Here is a 15803-nt window from a genome sequence, read left to right as displayed (position 1 = left end):
CTTCTCCGAGTTGACTCCCTCTTACGGTTTTACCTAGGCCGCTTTCTCGCCCATGTCTGCATTTTGCCCTACAAAGTCAGTCAAGACTCTGTTGACTCTCCCAAGTTATGACCATGTCAACTGAGTACTCAACCACCTCAGCCAAGAACTCGACCACATCATGCCGAGTCAACTAAGATTTGTTTTGGCCCCATTTTGACCCACATCCGCATTTTGAAACAATTGCAAAAGCCCACCATAATAATACCTAATATGGGGGATTTGCTAGGCAATTTTAGACCGAAAGCTCATATTCCTACCTATTACTGATTCAATTGTTATTAGGGAAATGATAAATGCGCCCCTTTTCATCACGTGCGACACCCAGCTGCATTGTACGTGGCAATCAGGTCACTTCATTCCTTCAAATGTGAAGTACATAGGCACCTTTGCAGTCATAGATACACTGTTGCTGGGTGTCCCAAGTGATGAAAAGGGGCTCATTTATCATTTCCCTTATTATTATGGGGGATTTGCTAGGCAATTTTGCGGGACATGGCGCTCATGGATTTTAACAAACCCTAGGCCAAGAAAAACTTCATTATGTTAGGTTTTAATATGGATCGAACTCCATAATGCTTATGATATGATATTTTTAACATAAATACTGTAGGATGCAGTTATATTACATGTACATGTATTGAACTACTAATATAAATATTTTTGTTAGTACTAAAACCAAGATCTTAAAACCCGAGCAGATGGAATCAGAAAAGGCCTGCCTTGTAAGAAAGCAAGGAAGGTATAGAGATAGAGAGAGATGTTTTAGTTTGTTTTTTTGGTTAGTCTTTTATACTTACTATAATCTAAAACAAATCCATCGGATGCATGAATATTGTTGTCCATCACAGATCTGACCTAATGCCTTTGCTCCCATTCTAATCGTATGATTCTAAACCCTTAATCATGCTTGATGAAAAAAATATCCCTTTAATTGATTTTTCCCCCCTCTAATCTTGCAAATGAGATCTCCATTCGGCATTGAACCTGGCCCATTGAGTTAACTTGTGAAGGCTAATCATATTCAACGGTTCCGATTGCCAAGGACATGTGACACATCTGCACCTATGAGATCGTCACCTAAATTGAGTTTTTTACATTTTTTTAGCTAGATTTGGGATTTGCTAGAGTCGATCGCAAAAGGCATTTCACGGATGGGCTTTTGCATATGAGAGCAGCAACACAGGCTCAGTTTTCAGCAGATTTTGTCTGTGGCTGAACTCACGCCCATTCGTATCAACCCTATAGTTGTAAGGCCTTACACAACATAAGGCTGAGTTTCTTTGGAAGTTTTTACATCATTTTATGCCAAACAAGTATTAGAAATCGCTAGGGATTTGCTAGGCAATTCTGCGGCTGGCTTGTGCATGTGAGAACAGCCACAAAGGTTGATTTTTTGGCAGATTCTAATTAATTAAACTCATCTTAGGCTGCTGTTCTCGCATGCAAAAGCCAGCTGCGAAATGGCTTTCTGCAAAATTGCCTACCAAATCCCCCATAATAATATTGCAAACAGTAGGGAATAGGTAGGAACATGAGCAGGTTGTCAAAGGAGGACTGTTGATGAGCCTTCTCTTGTTAGGAATAAGAAGGTGCAGCCTGATAAAACCGGTTTTCACCCTTTTTGCAGGTGCAGAGACAAGAAAAGCACAGTTCAACTATTTCACTACTTTGTGCGCTTAGACTTTAATTTTTCCTCTTTCTTCCCACCCCAAATATTTGTTCTACAATCTCTTTGTTTCCATCTCCGAGGAGCAATCAACGCATTCTAGGGAAATAGAAGATATACGTGACCAACTTTTGCTGCTTCACAAGAGCCTATTTTGAAGACCCCTATTTTTCAGGAAAAATGCCTCGTGAATTAAATGAATAAGACAAATTCAACAATTAGGTGGCTATTCTATCTTGAAAAAGAGGAGCTGCAAAATCGCTTCGTGCTCAATTTGCTAGACACTCGAACCAGTTAGGGAAAAAAACACCTAGCTAAATTAGCTGCTTTATATTTAGCTAGGATCCTAATTTGGCCACAAACAACATAAAAATTAAAAGCAGGTAGAGCCAAGCATAACCACATTCCAACCAACCAACCACCACCAACCCCAAACCCTTCAAACAAAAAGGCTCAACTAAAACTGTGAAAAAACAAAGAGGCTGTTTCAATACATGGATTTTATAAGCTAAAACCTGGATTTTACAATCCTGGATTGAAACCCAAATAAAATCCATGTATTGAAACAGCAAAAGAAAAACCCCATTTCTTCCTCCACCAGCACCTTCTAAGATGGCCCGGAACGCAGCATCAAGTCTTGACATTTCAGATAATGCCATGTTTTTCAAGGCACACAATGCATGATTGGTTGACACATAATTCTTACACAAAATCAAGGAGTGCAAGAAAAAGTTACCAGATACAGTCACAAGAGTATGAAGAGAATGAGTGATTATTAGTATTACAGCCCCAATCCAACCGTACGCCCATCTCTTCGCCTGAGACCAGCGGTGTATTGCTTCTCCAAGTCCAGCTGGAGCTCTTTCTGCTTCTCTGCTTGGAGGAGGCTGTTGCCATCGTTGCCTGATTTGTGTTCCATCTTCAAATCGCCTTTCACACCCTACAATTGGCCATAGGTACCAAGGCAACCTCAGACTCTAAAACGGTGTTAGTAGGGGCTTAGAGAATTCTAATGAAAATTTGCCATTCAGAAAGACAAAAAAATGAAGAAAAACATATTTACCATATTCGTACCATTTATTGCCATTAAATTAGTAAAATGATAAATGGAAATCGGAATTTACCATGAGTTTGTTGAATTTTTCCTGACGTTCCGGGTCCGTAAACAACGGCACATCCCAGCGGTTACCCGACTGTAACAAATAAAAGGCAAAGGAAAAAAGATAGACAAGCCAGTAAAATATGGTGAAAGAATATGCACAAATGAAACCTAGTTTTGCAAATTAGAAGTTGGACCAGCAACAAAATTAAAAATAAAAAAGAGGCGGGATTTGTAATATGTTACCTCTTCTACAGCAGCATTCTTTTTGTTCCCCCACAGTAGCTTTTTCTTCTGGTCGGTAGACATGAATCCACCACCTACAATGTTCCTATTCACTGTGGCATATAATGGTCTCAAAATGTCAGGAATTATCAAGAGAAATTGTTAATCCTCAATGCTGTCTAAAGAGACAAAGGTAATTTATCAGTAAATTCTCCTCAACGAAGATAAACAATAGGCTTTTTAAAAGAAAAATAAAAAAAATAAGATTATGGTATTACAGGCAGCAAAGCTTTGAACTGCAAAGGATTACAGACAGATCAGCCGTGCTGCATCAACCAAAACGAAACCCTATGATGACTTCATGACAAATATACGGATAGTGTTTTTTGGCAGCGCAGAGTAAAAAAATATTGGCAAATTTTAGTTGTAGGCAATACAAACAATCCATCAAGAGACATGCGGCATATATGCATGCACCAATGAGGCAAGTGCTTTTCTTGGCTTTTAAAGGCAATTGGTCTTTCTGGTCACACTTATATATAGATTGAAATTCCAACCTTTGTATCCTTATTTAGAAATCTTTGTTCATTCATAGATCAAAACTTTTCAAGATATTAGCTGTAAAATCTGCAATGAAATTTGGATCTTGGTGCCGGGATTTTTACAATATGGTGTTTCCTCACACCATAACGTGATTCAGTCATCTTAGCCGTTACTCGTTAGGTGTTTTTTATTATTATGATTAGACTATTGGACGTGTTATTTTCTTTATTATCAATTTATTAGGATTATTAGCATTTTATTTAGCCTAGATGAGGAGGAAATCACATTAATACATGGCCGACTTATCCCTTTCCATACCCACCCCTTTTATAGCCTTTACCCTGGCCTACTTACCCATCTTTTAAAGTGTTTACCCTTTGCCTACATAACTTGTAACCTATTGGCCTAAAATTGTGGCCCACAACTCAAGTCCCAAGAAGACCTATAGATAAAACCTTAAACACCCCAAGAAACCAAATTTAAAAATCGCGATATTTTCAAAAATATCGAGACACAGATGCTCTCGAGATTTTGAAACATCATCAAGATACCTTCATATTTTATTTTTACAGTGAAAATATCGTGACAAATTCATGTTATTATTTCGTGCCCTAATTTTGTTCTTTAATTTATATTTTTATATATTTTAAATATCTAATTTTTCTTTTTCTTTTTTTTTCAATATAAGCCTGAAATTAAGAAAAAATAGAGCATTGCGAGATGCACCCTTCTCGAGGCAAATATTTGTGACTGTGTTGGAGAGAAGTGATCGACGCTATCAATCCATTCAAGGAATTCGTTAGAGTCGAGGTGACCTTTAAAATCCCCGGCGTCGACTCCAATCCCATAGTCCCCAAATCCCTCTAAGGCTCGCACTATCCTATCCTCCAAGTGTGGCCTAGCTCCGTCATTGAACCGTCGACTCATCGTAAGGCTCAAACACACCATCTGGCTTAGATTGACTCTCTGAGGAATCGTCGAGATCTAGATCTCTGGTGTCAGCATCGCCTAGTGTAGGTGAGCAGGTAGACCCCGGTGCTGTTGTGCGTCCCAAAGGTGCTAACCCTAAGTGCTCGATGATCCTGGTCAGGGCAGTGCTAATATCTGCCAAAATGTCGGACTGCAGATCGAATGTGGCTTGTGTGTTGCTGTTCGAGGCTCGGCTTGACATGGTCCCTAATGTGGAGCGTTGGCCCTATTAGCCATGGCCAAACGGATGGATCTCAAGGCAAGATGAAATGAACAACTCTATTTACCCTAACTGAGACATCCTAGACAGCGTAAATGACACTAATAAAGGGTAATGGTAATCTAAAACATAAACAGAAGTCAATCGAACACCTATGTGGTGTATGGTTTTGGAAGTGACTAGGAATCTGAACATTAAGTTATGATACCAAATTGGGGCAAACTTAAGAGTTCGCAAGGTTATATCGGATAACTTTTAGGAGCTTGATGAATCAATCTTCAAGTAGCAAAACCAGTCCTAAAATTCAGACAAACATTCAAGAAGTTAATCAAATCGCATTAAGGTGTTTGCGTTAAGTTAACAGTAGGGATAATTCAACAATAGAAATAATTTAGCTCAAGCATCATTTGCAATAATAATTCACACCAAAGATGACAATTATATAAATATGGGTAGCAACAAATAATAGGACTAGTTACAATTTAAAAATACAAAAAATGAGAACTCTAGGGCGCAAAATAACCACCGGTCTAGTGGAAAAATCTCAAGGGTAAACTAGGTGCAAAGACAACAGATCGGAAAACCAAATCAGGTCTCAGAAGGCTAGAAATATTAAAGGTCAGATCTCACCAGAAAAGTAAGCGCATTGTCCTCATTTCTCGAGTGTAGGAGGCCCAAGAGGGGTGGTGGAGCAGCCCGATAGCCCGATCAGTCCAAAGCAACCACAACTGTCACCAATCAATCGAGCCAAAGAGGGAAAAATATGACAGGGATATGATTGTGCACAACCAAGGTAGCAAAGCCACTGATATGGCATATAAACAAGAGCCAAAATGGTGTACGACTGTGAATGGATCAATGATACAGTCCCCGGGACAGCACGGTGATATATAAGGGAAGAGGCGCAGAAAAATGCAAGGGGAAAGTGAAGAAGGGGTGGAGAAACTATAACAAGCAAGTTAGAATTCCGTAGAAGGAAGAAAGAAAGATAGTCGCCGAGGACGCAAAGGAGAGGGTGGGGGAGGCTATCGGCATAGGGGGCAGTCACATACTGCTGGCCACAGTCCCTCTGGACTACAAAAGTTGCAGGAAATAAGAAATTCAAGCAGAGGAAAGAAGGGAAAGGGGAAAATAGAGGGAAAGGGAAAAGAGGAGAGGGAAAAGAGGAGCAGAGGGAAAAAATGAGGATGGTGGCTGGAACAGTCGTGTACTGTAATTCTAGCCACACGACAAAGATAGGTGAAAATTGTGAGGAGGAATAAAGGAGAGAGGGGAAGGGAAAGAAGATGAGAGAGAAAAGAAGACGAATAAGGGAGTGGTTGGAGGGAAGAAGTAGAGGAAGAAGGGGAGAATAGAGGAAGATAGAAGAAAGAAGGTAAAAGGGGAGGACTCACCTTGCGCAAGGGAGGTGGCAGGAGATTTCTCCCTTTTTCGTCAAAGGTGGAGAAATATCCATTAGCGGCACGTCTTTGCACGAAAATCCACACTTAAGGTTTCTCCCCCTCCTGAACTCCTTTTATAGGCATTTTAAAACTTTAAGTGAATGGGTCCACCGTCCACCCTATGGACCAACAGGATATAAGAGTGTTTTTAAAACGTAAGTGAGTGGGTCCACCCTGTGGGCTAATCGGATATAAGCTAACTTAAGTAGTTAAGTGACTTAAGTTAGTCATAGGTGAACCAATGGTCAAGCATATAAGTACGGATAATGGTGAGGTGGTGTGGGTCCTAGTTGATGTGGATCTAGGCTCCCAAAATAGAAACAATCTAAAACTAGAAATTGCGCTAAAATTGCAACTAGCCTAGATGCTTAAAAATAGAAACTATCTAGAAAATGACAGGTGATCATCAAGGGTCACATCAGTTTCTCTAACATCACGGAAATGAAAGACGACTTATATGAATAAATGAGATTTTCTATGGTGCTCAGCCGTGAAGTCAAGTGTGGGCGGTACCACCCTTGATATTTGATCCAACAGCAGACCAATTTTTTAAGAGTCTGCTGTTGGATCAAATATCAAGGGTGCTACTTTTATCGTACCACCTAAACTTGACTTCACAGTCGGGCATCGTATAATTTCTCATGAATAAATAGATATGATGTTTGGAAAAGACTCCAAAGAACATCATTCAAAAAAAAATAAAGAGGACGCCAAAGAATGTGTCAAAATCAAAGTTAGGTTGGATCTCTACGATGCAGCAAAGGTTGGTTGTCAAATGGCTAGCAAGAGAAGAACGAGCTCTCTCTAGGTATCCACCCATTACATAATAAGATATAATGATTTCACATTTCTTTATTGTTTAAAATTTAGAACTATAATAGAGGGTTTGTAATATTGTGCAATGTGCATACTTGTAGCTGATTGGTGGATCTGATTTGGATCCAATACACCGGAATTAACAAACTTTGTGAAGTGGATCATAGGCTATAACATGTATAGCTTCGGGATGTGAGAGGAATTGGAAAACCTTTGATGTAGTAATATCTAATTATCATATTACATTTTTACTAAAGACTATCATATTTTTATTTTTATTTTGAATAATACTAAAGACTATTATATTGTGAATAATATTTATGAATTTATTATCTACGCTAATTATAGGTGTATAAATGAGGAATCAAGTCTATCCATTATCTATTCTATCCTATCCAAGGTCACGTTCTCTGTTAGGTTCCTAGCTATCAAGTCTTTCCTTACTGTTTCTACCCAAGTTGTTTTCGGTCTGCCCCTACCTCTTTTTACTCCATCAACTTGGCATGAGTCGCTTCTTCTCACTGGAGCATCCAAAGGCCTACGTTGGATATGTCCAAACCATCTTAAGCAGTGTTGTCTCATCTTCTCCTCAATTGGTGACACCCCCATCTTTTTACAAATGTCTTCATTTTTAATTCTATCTAACCTTGTGTGACCGCACATCCATCTAAGCATTCGCATCTCCGCTACACTCATCTTATGCACATGCTACTTCTTGGTGGCCCAACATTCTCAGCCGTACAGCATGGCTGGCCTCACAACTGTCTTATAAAATTTTCCCTTTAACTTGGTAGGGATTTTACGGTCGCACAGAATTCCCAAGGCAAGCTTCCACTTCAACCAACCTGCTCTTATTCTATGGTTAACATCATCTTCAATCTCTCCTTCCTTATGTAGAATTGAACCAAGATAGCGAAAGATATCCCTCTTAGGTACCTCCTGTCCAGTCATATTTACTACATCCTCGTCCCGCCTCCTTACATTACTAAAGTTGCACTCCATATACTCTGTTTTAGTCCTACTCAGTCTAAAACCTTTGAATTCCAAAGTAGTTCTCCATAACTTAGCATCTACTCCTACTATGTCATCTGCAAATAACATACACCACGGCACCTTATCCTGGATACCCTCTGTAAGCTCATCCATAACTAGCGTAAAAAGATAAGGGCTTAGAGTTTATCCTTAGTGAAGTCCTATTGTAATTGGAAACTCACTAGACGTGCCATCCGCGGTTCTGATGATTCTGTAGATACACAGTTAAATGGAGCATACAATATATGCCATTAAAATGAGGGTTTTGTAGCTTTTTTTGTTAATTGTGGCAAATTTAATTAAGAAAAGGAAGGACCGAGGTGGTCAATTCAAGATAGGTACAGTTCATCATACTAACACGCACAATGACTGGTAGGATGTGAGCTCACATTTTGATTGGCTTAGATCAATTTTGACAGAGCTAAATGCAAGCACAAATATCCTATCACTCTTTAGACATAGCAACGGTGTTAACTGACGCATAAGGTATCAGATCATGCTGTATAAATTAAGCAAAAAACCTAACATGAACACAAATATCATATCCCCAGAATGAGTTGAAGGCATAAAGCTATTGCAACAAGTATTCAAAAGGAACTTACAAAGTCAATGAGGAAATTATAATACCTAATTCAGCAGCTTTCATTGCTGCAACCTTTGCGGCATTCAAATCATGAGCAGCCTCAGCCTCATTGGGAGAAGAACCAGGAAGTTCTCCAGTCACTTTGGTCGTAGTCACCTGAACCTGCTTAGAGCTTGAAGATGACTTCTCATCAGCTGTAAATGTGCTCGGCTTTGCGAATGCTTTCCCTGAGATGAGATCATAGGGGTCAACAAAAATTAGACATTTATGAAAGAGATCTAACAAAACAACTATAAATGGATTATACACAGCACATCAAATAAGATCCTAACAAAATACTCACCATCTTCAGTGGCCTCGTCTAGCCTTGGCTTTTTCGCCAAATACTCTTTACCTTCATTTACATGAATGGTTTTATCTTGATATCGTTCCTTTCTCGCATCTCCGTCCCTATAAGTGGATGAACTTCTATTATCATTTTGGGAATATCCTTCTGGTTCTCTGTTATATCGCTCCTTGTGCCTGCCATCTTCTCTGTCATCGAGTTTCCTCCTTTGGCTCACATCTGGTTTCTGGCCATCTAGCTCCTTGTAGCTGCTTTTGTGAATTTCTTTCACATGACGCACACCACTGTCCCTGCCTATAGACGAGTCTTTTGCATGTCCTCTAAATTCCTCATGATCATTCTTGTATTCTTCCATCCCTCTCCGATGATCTCTTTTGTCACCCCGACCTCCTCTATCCCGATGCTTTTCCCGCTCCCCCATCATCTCATCCACATTAGAGTTTATTTGCTTGCTGCCAGATACAGCTTTCTCATAGGATAAATCTTTGTCACTTTGTCTGCGATGCTCTATAACCGCAGTTTCTCTATCCTTATCTTTACTTCTACGCCCCCTATCATCAGATCTGTCTCGAGAGTATGTGTCTAATTTTTTCCAAGTTTCTCTGGACCTATCATAGTCACTTTCTTGTCTTGTATGATTAGAACGAGTGATACCTCTTGGCTCTCTCTCTGACTTCGAGGACCTCTGATAACTTCTCTCATCTTCATCAGCATGCCTATGATGTCTCTGATAATCATCATGCCTACGGTGATCATTGGAACTCCCATGGAAGTGTCTTTCAGAACGCCTGTGCAAATCATCATCCCTTCCAGACCGATTATGACTAGAATCTCTGTCTCTATCCCTACCATTGTCCTTTTTTCTCCTTCCGTCATCAGTCATCTTGGTCAGATCTTCCTTAGAAATTATTGGACTATGGCTCCGGTCACGGTTAGGACTGCCTGTCCAAGACGCAAAGATATAATATATGCAGCATTCAATGCATTTCTTCAACTGTCAACACTAAATGACGTCACATGTAGCAGAATCAAGGCTCTAAACCCATTTTTCTCCGGCCATTCAACTTGAACCATTTCAGGTTCAGAAGAATACTGCATATTCGGCTTTCAGGAATTGACTAATTTCAATTAAAGCTTAATGACAGAATTAAAACCCTAATAGTTTCATGCATCAGACATGTTTTCTTCAACAAAAAAGCACTGTGATGATAGTATGATTTATTGATATCACTCGAGCCCACAAAATATAGTGATGAAATGTATCGGATAATAAGGATTACAGTCTATGTTGCATCAGTACAGATAAGAGTGTCGGAACCCGACAGGGGTATCGAGTGTAGGATTCGGCAAACCTCAAAAAGAAAGATTTGTGGATTCACAAAAATATTTTAATTAATTCTGATTCACAAACAATTTCCCCAATAAGGGGAAAGTGTTTGTGAGCTAGAGCTCACAAACATAGGGGGGGGCACATTGTTTGGATGATCCAAAGCTTTCATATGATAGGCCCTCATATAGATAGGGTGTGCCCAAAAAATCAGCTCCATGGGATCATCCTAACCCTTCAAACAGTGGAAGCAAAATATGGACAAATTTGTGAAGGTTTATACACATCCATTTTTACCTCCACAAATGGTAGGGTTGATTCGTAGGTTAAGTAAATATAATGATTCATTTTCATACAAAAATATAAAAAACTTAATATTGGGATGGATAAAACTTAAAACATGCAGTAATTGTAAGGTTATAGAAGCAATATTTAGAAAAAAAAAAAACAATTAAAAGAGACCTAGAAATGTATCTGAGAATTCTAAAGTATTGGAATGCAAGACGTGTCCGACGACGCGTATTCTTCGCCCGTTCAGAATAATCCATGCAACATAGATTATAGTAAGTGGGCCCACATTGCATTACGCATGTGAACGAATGGAGCTTTTAATAACTAACAAGTAAAAGATCCTAGGAACTTATAAAACTGGTATGCACAATCCTCCAGTTGTTCTTTTCTTTGAGTTCAAACCAATAGCTTAATACTTTTCAATTTTTATCTTTCTTTTTTGGGAACAGATCCCCAGCTCAATTGACAACGTCCATTTTCGCAACCTTGGTGTCACAAGTTCAATCACAACTTACCTGCAAAAAAAAAGTATAACCTGCCAAAAAGGGTCCACCTGACCTCTTTTGCCAAATCTTAAAATGACATATTGTTACAAATTTACAAAAAACTAGAAGTAAGCATTTTGCATTCACAGCAAATTGTCATCGAAAAATAGGCATGCACCGAAGTTCGGCTGCCAATCAAAACCTTAACGTTCTTGAATAAGTTCATCTTCAATCTTTTACCAAAAACATAAAGCAATCAGCATGGTAGGACTTCCCATATATAGCAACATTTAGTGTCAAAAAAAAATCTTTAAATTCTGAATGGATTTTCATAGGCAGCATATATCTAGGAAGACGTAGAAACCAAAACAATGAAATGGAGCAGAGCTACTAACCACCAGATGAAGATGAAGCTGACCCAGAAACAGGTGTACGACGGCGATACTTTCTAGTAGTTGCATCATTGGACGGCTTACGAAATGATGGCTTCACATCAGAATTATCAGGGGACTGAGATTTCAAACTGGAGTCCATGAAAAGCAGTACCTGAAAACATCAACATTTTCTTAGTTTCACTTCACATACATACAGATCATGCACAAAGATTCCCAACTTGAGAAATGCCTACATAAAAACCCTGAGCTAAAAAGGCAAGAACAAATTAAGAAAGAGGACCAGGTAAGATAAATTACAACCAGAACAAATGAAGAAACTGAACTATAACTTTGTAACTGAGAAATGAGCTCCTAACAAAAAATAAGCATTGCAAGTTACCAAAGTTCTCAACATAATATAAATGTGAAGACCCCAACATAGCATAGAACAGGAATGAGAATTTACTTATGTTTTGAAAGCTTTATAATCTTTCAAAACAAAATTCGCCGAACAGTAACACAGACAACACAAATTAGTAACTCCAATGTGACCACATTAGTTATAGAACTTCAATAACTTTCTTTTACATTGTTTCTACTAAAACAAAAATCAAGATTTCAAATAAGTTTTGAAACAATTTCACAAGATGGATATCATCCTCATTCTAGTTTGGGACAAAGGCTTAGTTCACTTGAGCTGAGTTGTAGGATATCATCCTCATTACAATATTTTTTCAAAATTAAATAATCCCAAAAACCCCAAAATAAAAGAAAAAATTCCCTCACTTGAAATTTCCCTAGTAAAGAACACTCCGAATAAAAAAAAATCACTAACGCCCTGCTTGGTTTGCAGGAATTTTCTGGAAAAGTTTGGAAAGGAAAAATATTTCTAAAAGTTCCTACTTTTTATACACAAAAAAATAAATATAACATGAAACAACCATATTAAAAAAAATTAGAGGGGCCTTCAATTTATGATAATACCCATCTAAACCATAATCGTATCATTTTCCTCTAAAAAAAATTTCCCAAGAAATTTTTTTCAGTCAGAAATGTTTTTCTTGCAATCCAAATAACATGAATGCCATTTAATCTGTGATTATAAAAAAAAAAAAAAATGTTAGAGAAGTAACACAAACTCAGCTGCCATAATATCGAGCATTAGAACAATTTTAAGAGAATCAATTTGCAAAAAAGAGAACTTTTGAGAAGATTTTAAACACTTTTTAGAAGACCTCAAAAATTTGCCAAATTTTCGATCACCAGTCTTCTCGTAGTGAAAAATAGAACAAAATAAAATATAGAGGACGAGATCTAACCCTAAAATTGCTAAAAAAAAATCTAAAGATTCTGCTTGAAACTTGCGTAACTCTACTACTAGAATAGGAAATCAGATTGCGGATCTGAAAATAACAGAAATTGTAAATGAACAGATCAGGAACGAGCATTGGAAGAAACAAATCCAGCAAAAAAGAGATTATTTAGAGCAATAATACATTAAAAAACATGAAATGAAGAACATAAATGGAAAATAAAACATAGAGGGAAAAACCTTTGATCTACAAAGATGATTCAGTGTGAAGCAATTAGGTTTTCTCGTCCTCAAATCCGATTCTATTCTTTCCTAGGGTTTCAGAAACCCTTTCTTTGTTTCCTCACTACCTCTCTCTGGTATGAGATTAGAAAACAAACGCGATACTAAAGCGAGGATAAAAAAGGGCAAATGATATATTCGCCCCATTGTTTACTTGGGACAGCCTCCTCTAGTGTAAAAGAGTAGTGCATGGGGCTGTCCCAAATTAAAAAGGGTTTAGATATATTACTTTACTGAAAAAGGAGGTGTGCAGTGTGCTGTGTTTCTCTTCAGCATAGTGGGTCTCACCTTTGATTGATCTGAGCCGTTCATTTGATATCTCTTGCTTTGGATCTCTCCTGGACGGTTTAGATCAATTGAAAGTGGGACCCAGCATAGCGTAGTGGGGTCGCCACAGAAAGCAGACTGCAAACTGGCCTACCAAAGCTTTCCTCGCTTGGCCAGTCAGAACCCTGAAGTGGATGGGGTAAAAGTAAACCAAATTTTGTTCCCATTTAGGCGTAAAATTTGTTTTTACTCCCCCTTTTACGAGCCAAAAGGGCTTATTTTTCGTCACCTGTTATCCTAGCCATCCACGTAGAGAAAATATGGGTGCGTTTGGCAGCAATTCTCATTCTGCTTCCAAACACAATATTATAGTTCCGGCTGTTGGATTCATGGAAAAAAAAATGGAAATTTATTTCATTGAAAATGATTTTTCCTAATGCTTGGTAAACTCATTTTTTCATTTTTTTTTTTTCATAGTAAAAAATATTCACTGTTTTGAAATAAAAATGCAAATTTACAAGATCCTAGATTCTTCCACCGTGAAATATTGTTTTCTATTTCCAAAAAAATCATATTTTTTCCTAGATCCAAAAGGCTCCAAGTTCTTCTTTTTTTTTTCTTTTTTTTATGACGTAGGATGTCCCCACCCCCTCACCACGTGTATCAGGTAAGTCCAAACCCCATTTGATAAAACTTGTGTATCAGGTAAGTCGGGGCGGGATTCGAACACTCGTCAACAGGGAGCAAACCCGTGATTTTATGCCCAAAAGGCTCCTAGTTCTGACAATAGAGTAATCGAACAATAAGTTTAATAACAAACAATTAGTAGTAGCTGTCTCATTAAAACAATGGAATATTTGTTTACATTCACTACACCTAGCTTAATGTATAAGCCTATTAGAAAAATTCCACCTATTTGATTGATCCGAAGTCCAAACCAATGTTACCGGGATTGCCCTCCCACCCTTCGACCTGCGATCCAGGGTCACCGACCCGAAACATTGGTCATTTGCGATCCGGATCGCCAAAACTTGCGACCCGAGCGATCCGCAGGACATGGAGAGACGTATAGAGAGAGGTAACACTCGGTGGATTAGGAAATGAGAGCCGCACAATAGTTTATTAGTTTTTTCATATTTTTAGGTTTTTATTTCAAAACTAGGTAGTTATTTTCTTTTTGCTTTCACTTAAGATTAAGAATGCAATATATGTTGGTACTTAATTTAGTGATATTTGAAAATCTTCAAATTTTATATATTATGGATTGGATTGGATTGTAACTGGAATTTTCATTTTGAATATATATGAATGGCATACACGAGGCTTTAGGTTTTGTTTATTAAATGTATGTAGTATGGACTATAGAATGATATTCTTGTAAATATATATATTTATATAGTACTAGAGCGACCTAGATTTGCACTCCAATTCGACCCACGAGCCGAATTAGCCCACCCTCATTGTACCGCATACCGGACTACCATCGTACCCCATACCCGTTCCCGTATCGCGTACCGGAACGAACCGCGTTCCAGGTAACCTTGGTCCAAACCCCATTTGATAAACCTTGCTTTGGATCTCCTATGGTCCAAAAAATCATGCCAATTATGTAATCCTTCCCTAGGTAGAATGGAAAGTGAAAAGGGTCAGATTTTGCATCTTTTTTTAGAACAATTCCACCTCTATTTTTTTTTTACTTTCCTTTCATGTAAATTTCAAGGAACTTATTATTGTCCATGGAATTTGCTTGTAATATTAATGCAAATAATGAAACCACAATCTATCCTTTTTCACTTTGCTTTCAACCTTGGGCAACAACAAGATGGAGACTTCAGATAAAAAAGGTTAGGTGAATTTTATAGAAGATGGTATAACTTGGAGAAAACCCTATTGTTGCTTCTTCTTCTTTTTCTCTCTTGGGCGTCGCTTTTCACACATGTTTTATGGTGATCACAACCATTGATTTTGAGGGCTATTATATGATCGTGTAGTACTCATGGGTCCCCACGCAATGGATAAAAGAGATCATTTTTTATTTGTCCGAAGATATTTTGATTGTCACCATTTAACGGCCATGATTGAACAATTAGCATCAGTCTCGTGAAGGCCCACCAGACCGACAACCTTTAACAGTTTAACATGAGAGGTGGGGTGCAAAAGAAAGTAAAGGACTTTGCAATGCTAGTCTCATCAGCTATTTCTCCTGAAAAATGGAAATTACATGAGTAAGCTTATCTGCGCTCGAGTGCAAAATCATGGGTGGGGCCACATTGTTGGGGGGATCCAAAGCATTCATTTGTGGGGCCCTTTTATGGGTACGGTGTCCACCAAAGATCAGCTCCATTGGATCACCATAGGGTATCCATTTGTGGGGTGAAAAACTGGGCAGATTAGTGGACAAACAGAATCTGTCCATTTTCACCCCCACAAATGGATACCCTATGATAATCCAATGAAGCTGATTTTTGGGACACACCCCTTC

The 15803-nt window shown here is 38.4% G+C and overlaps 1 protein-coding gene across 2 annotated transcripts; it reads right to left on the bottom strand.

Moving 5' to 3' along the window:
* Positions 1 to 2002: 2002 nt before the first annotated feature.
* LOC143882061 (pre-mRNA-splicing factor) lies at positions 2003 to 13167 on the bottom strand. 2 transcript variants are annotated; one of them, XM_077385459.1, is made up of 7 exons: positions 13013 to 13167; positions 11482 to 11632; positions 8981 to 9925; positions 8682 to 8864; positions 3054 to 3145; positions 2833 to 2901; positions 2003 to 2685 (listed from the first exon to the last, which is right to left on the bottom strand). In XM_077385459.1, the coding sequence occupies exons 2-7, from the start codon at positions 11618 to 11620 to the stop codon at positions 2047 to 2049; spliced, it is 2067 nt and encodes a 688-aa protein (XP_077241574.1). In that variant the 5' UTR covers positions 11621 to 11632; positions 13013 to 13167; the 3' UTR covers positions 2003 to 2046. The 2 variants fall into 2 exon arrangements, with proteins under 2 accessions (XP_077241574.1, XP_077241575.1); XM_077385460.1 differs by having other exon boundaries at positions 2322 to 2648.
* Between the last annotated feature and the right edge of the window lie 2636 nt (positions 13168 to 15803).

The sequence above is a fragment of the Tasmannia lanceolata genome, unplaced genomic scaffold (genome assembly GCF_043159265.1).
Source record: "Tasmannia lanceolata isolate RefF3 unplaced genomic scaffold, GAP_Taslan_0.1 ptg000007l, whole genome shotgun sequence".
Classification (NCBI taxonomy): Eukaryota; Viridiplantae; Streptophyta; class Magnoliopsida; order Canellales; family Winteraceae; genus Tasmannia; species Tasmannia lanceolata.
This window is presented reverse-complemented; position numbering and strand designations above follow the sequence as displayed.

What these genes read in the sequence shown, in the direction of transcription:
- LOC143882061 (XM_077385459.1), bottom strand. Translation starts at nt 11,620, where the DNA reads ATGGACTCCAGTTTGAAATCTCAGTCCCCTGATAATTCTGATGTGAAG. An exon ending in AGACGAGGCCACTGAAGATG is followed by an intron (nt 8,865 to 8,980) that starts GTGAGTATTTTG and finishes ATCTCATCTCAG; the next exon opens with GGAAAGCATTCGCAAAGCCG. An exon ending in AATGAAAGCTGCTGAATTAG is followed by an intron (nt 3,146 to 8,681) that starts GTATTATAATTT and finishes TATATGCCACAG; the next exon opens with TGAATAGGAACATTGTAGGT.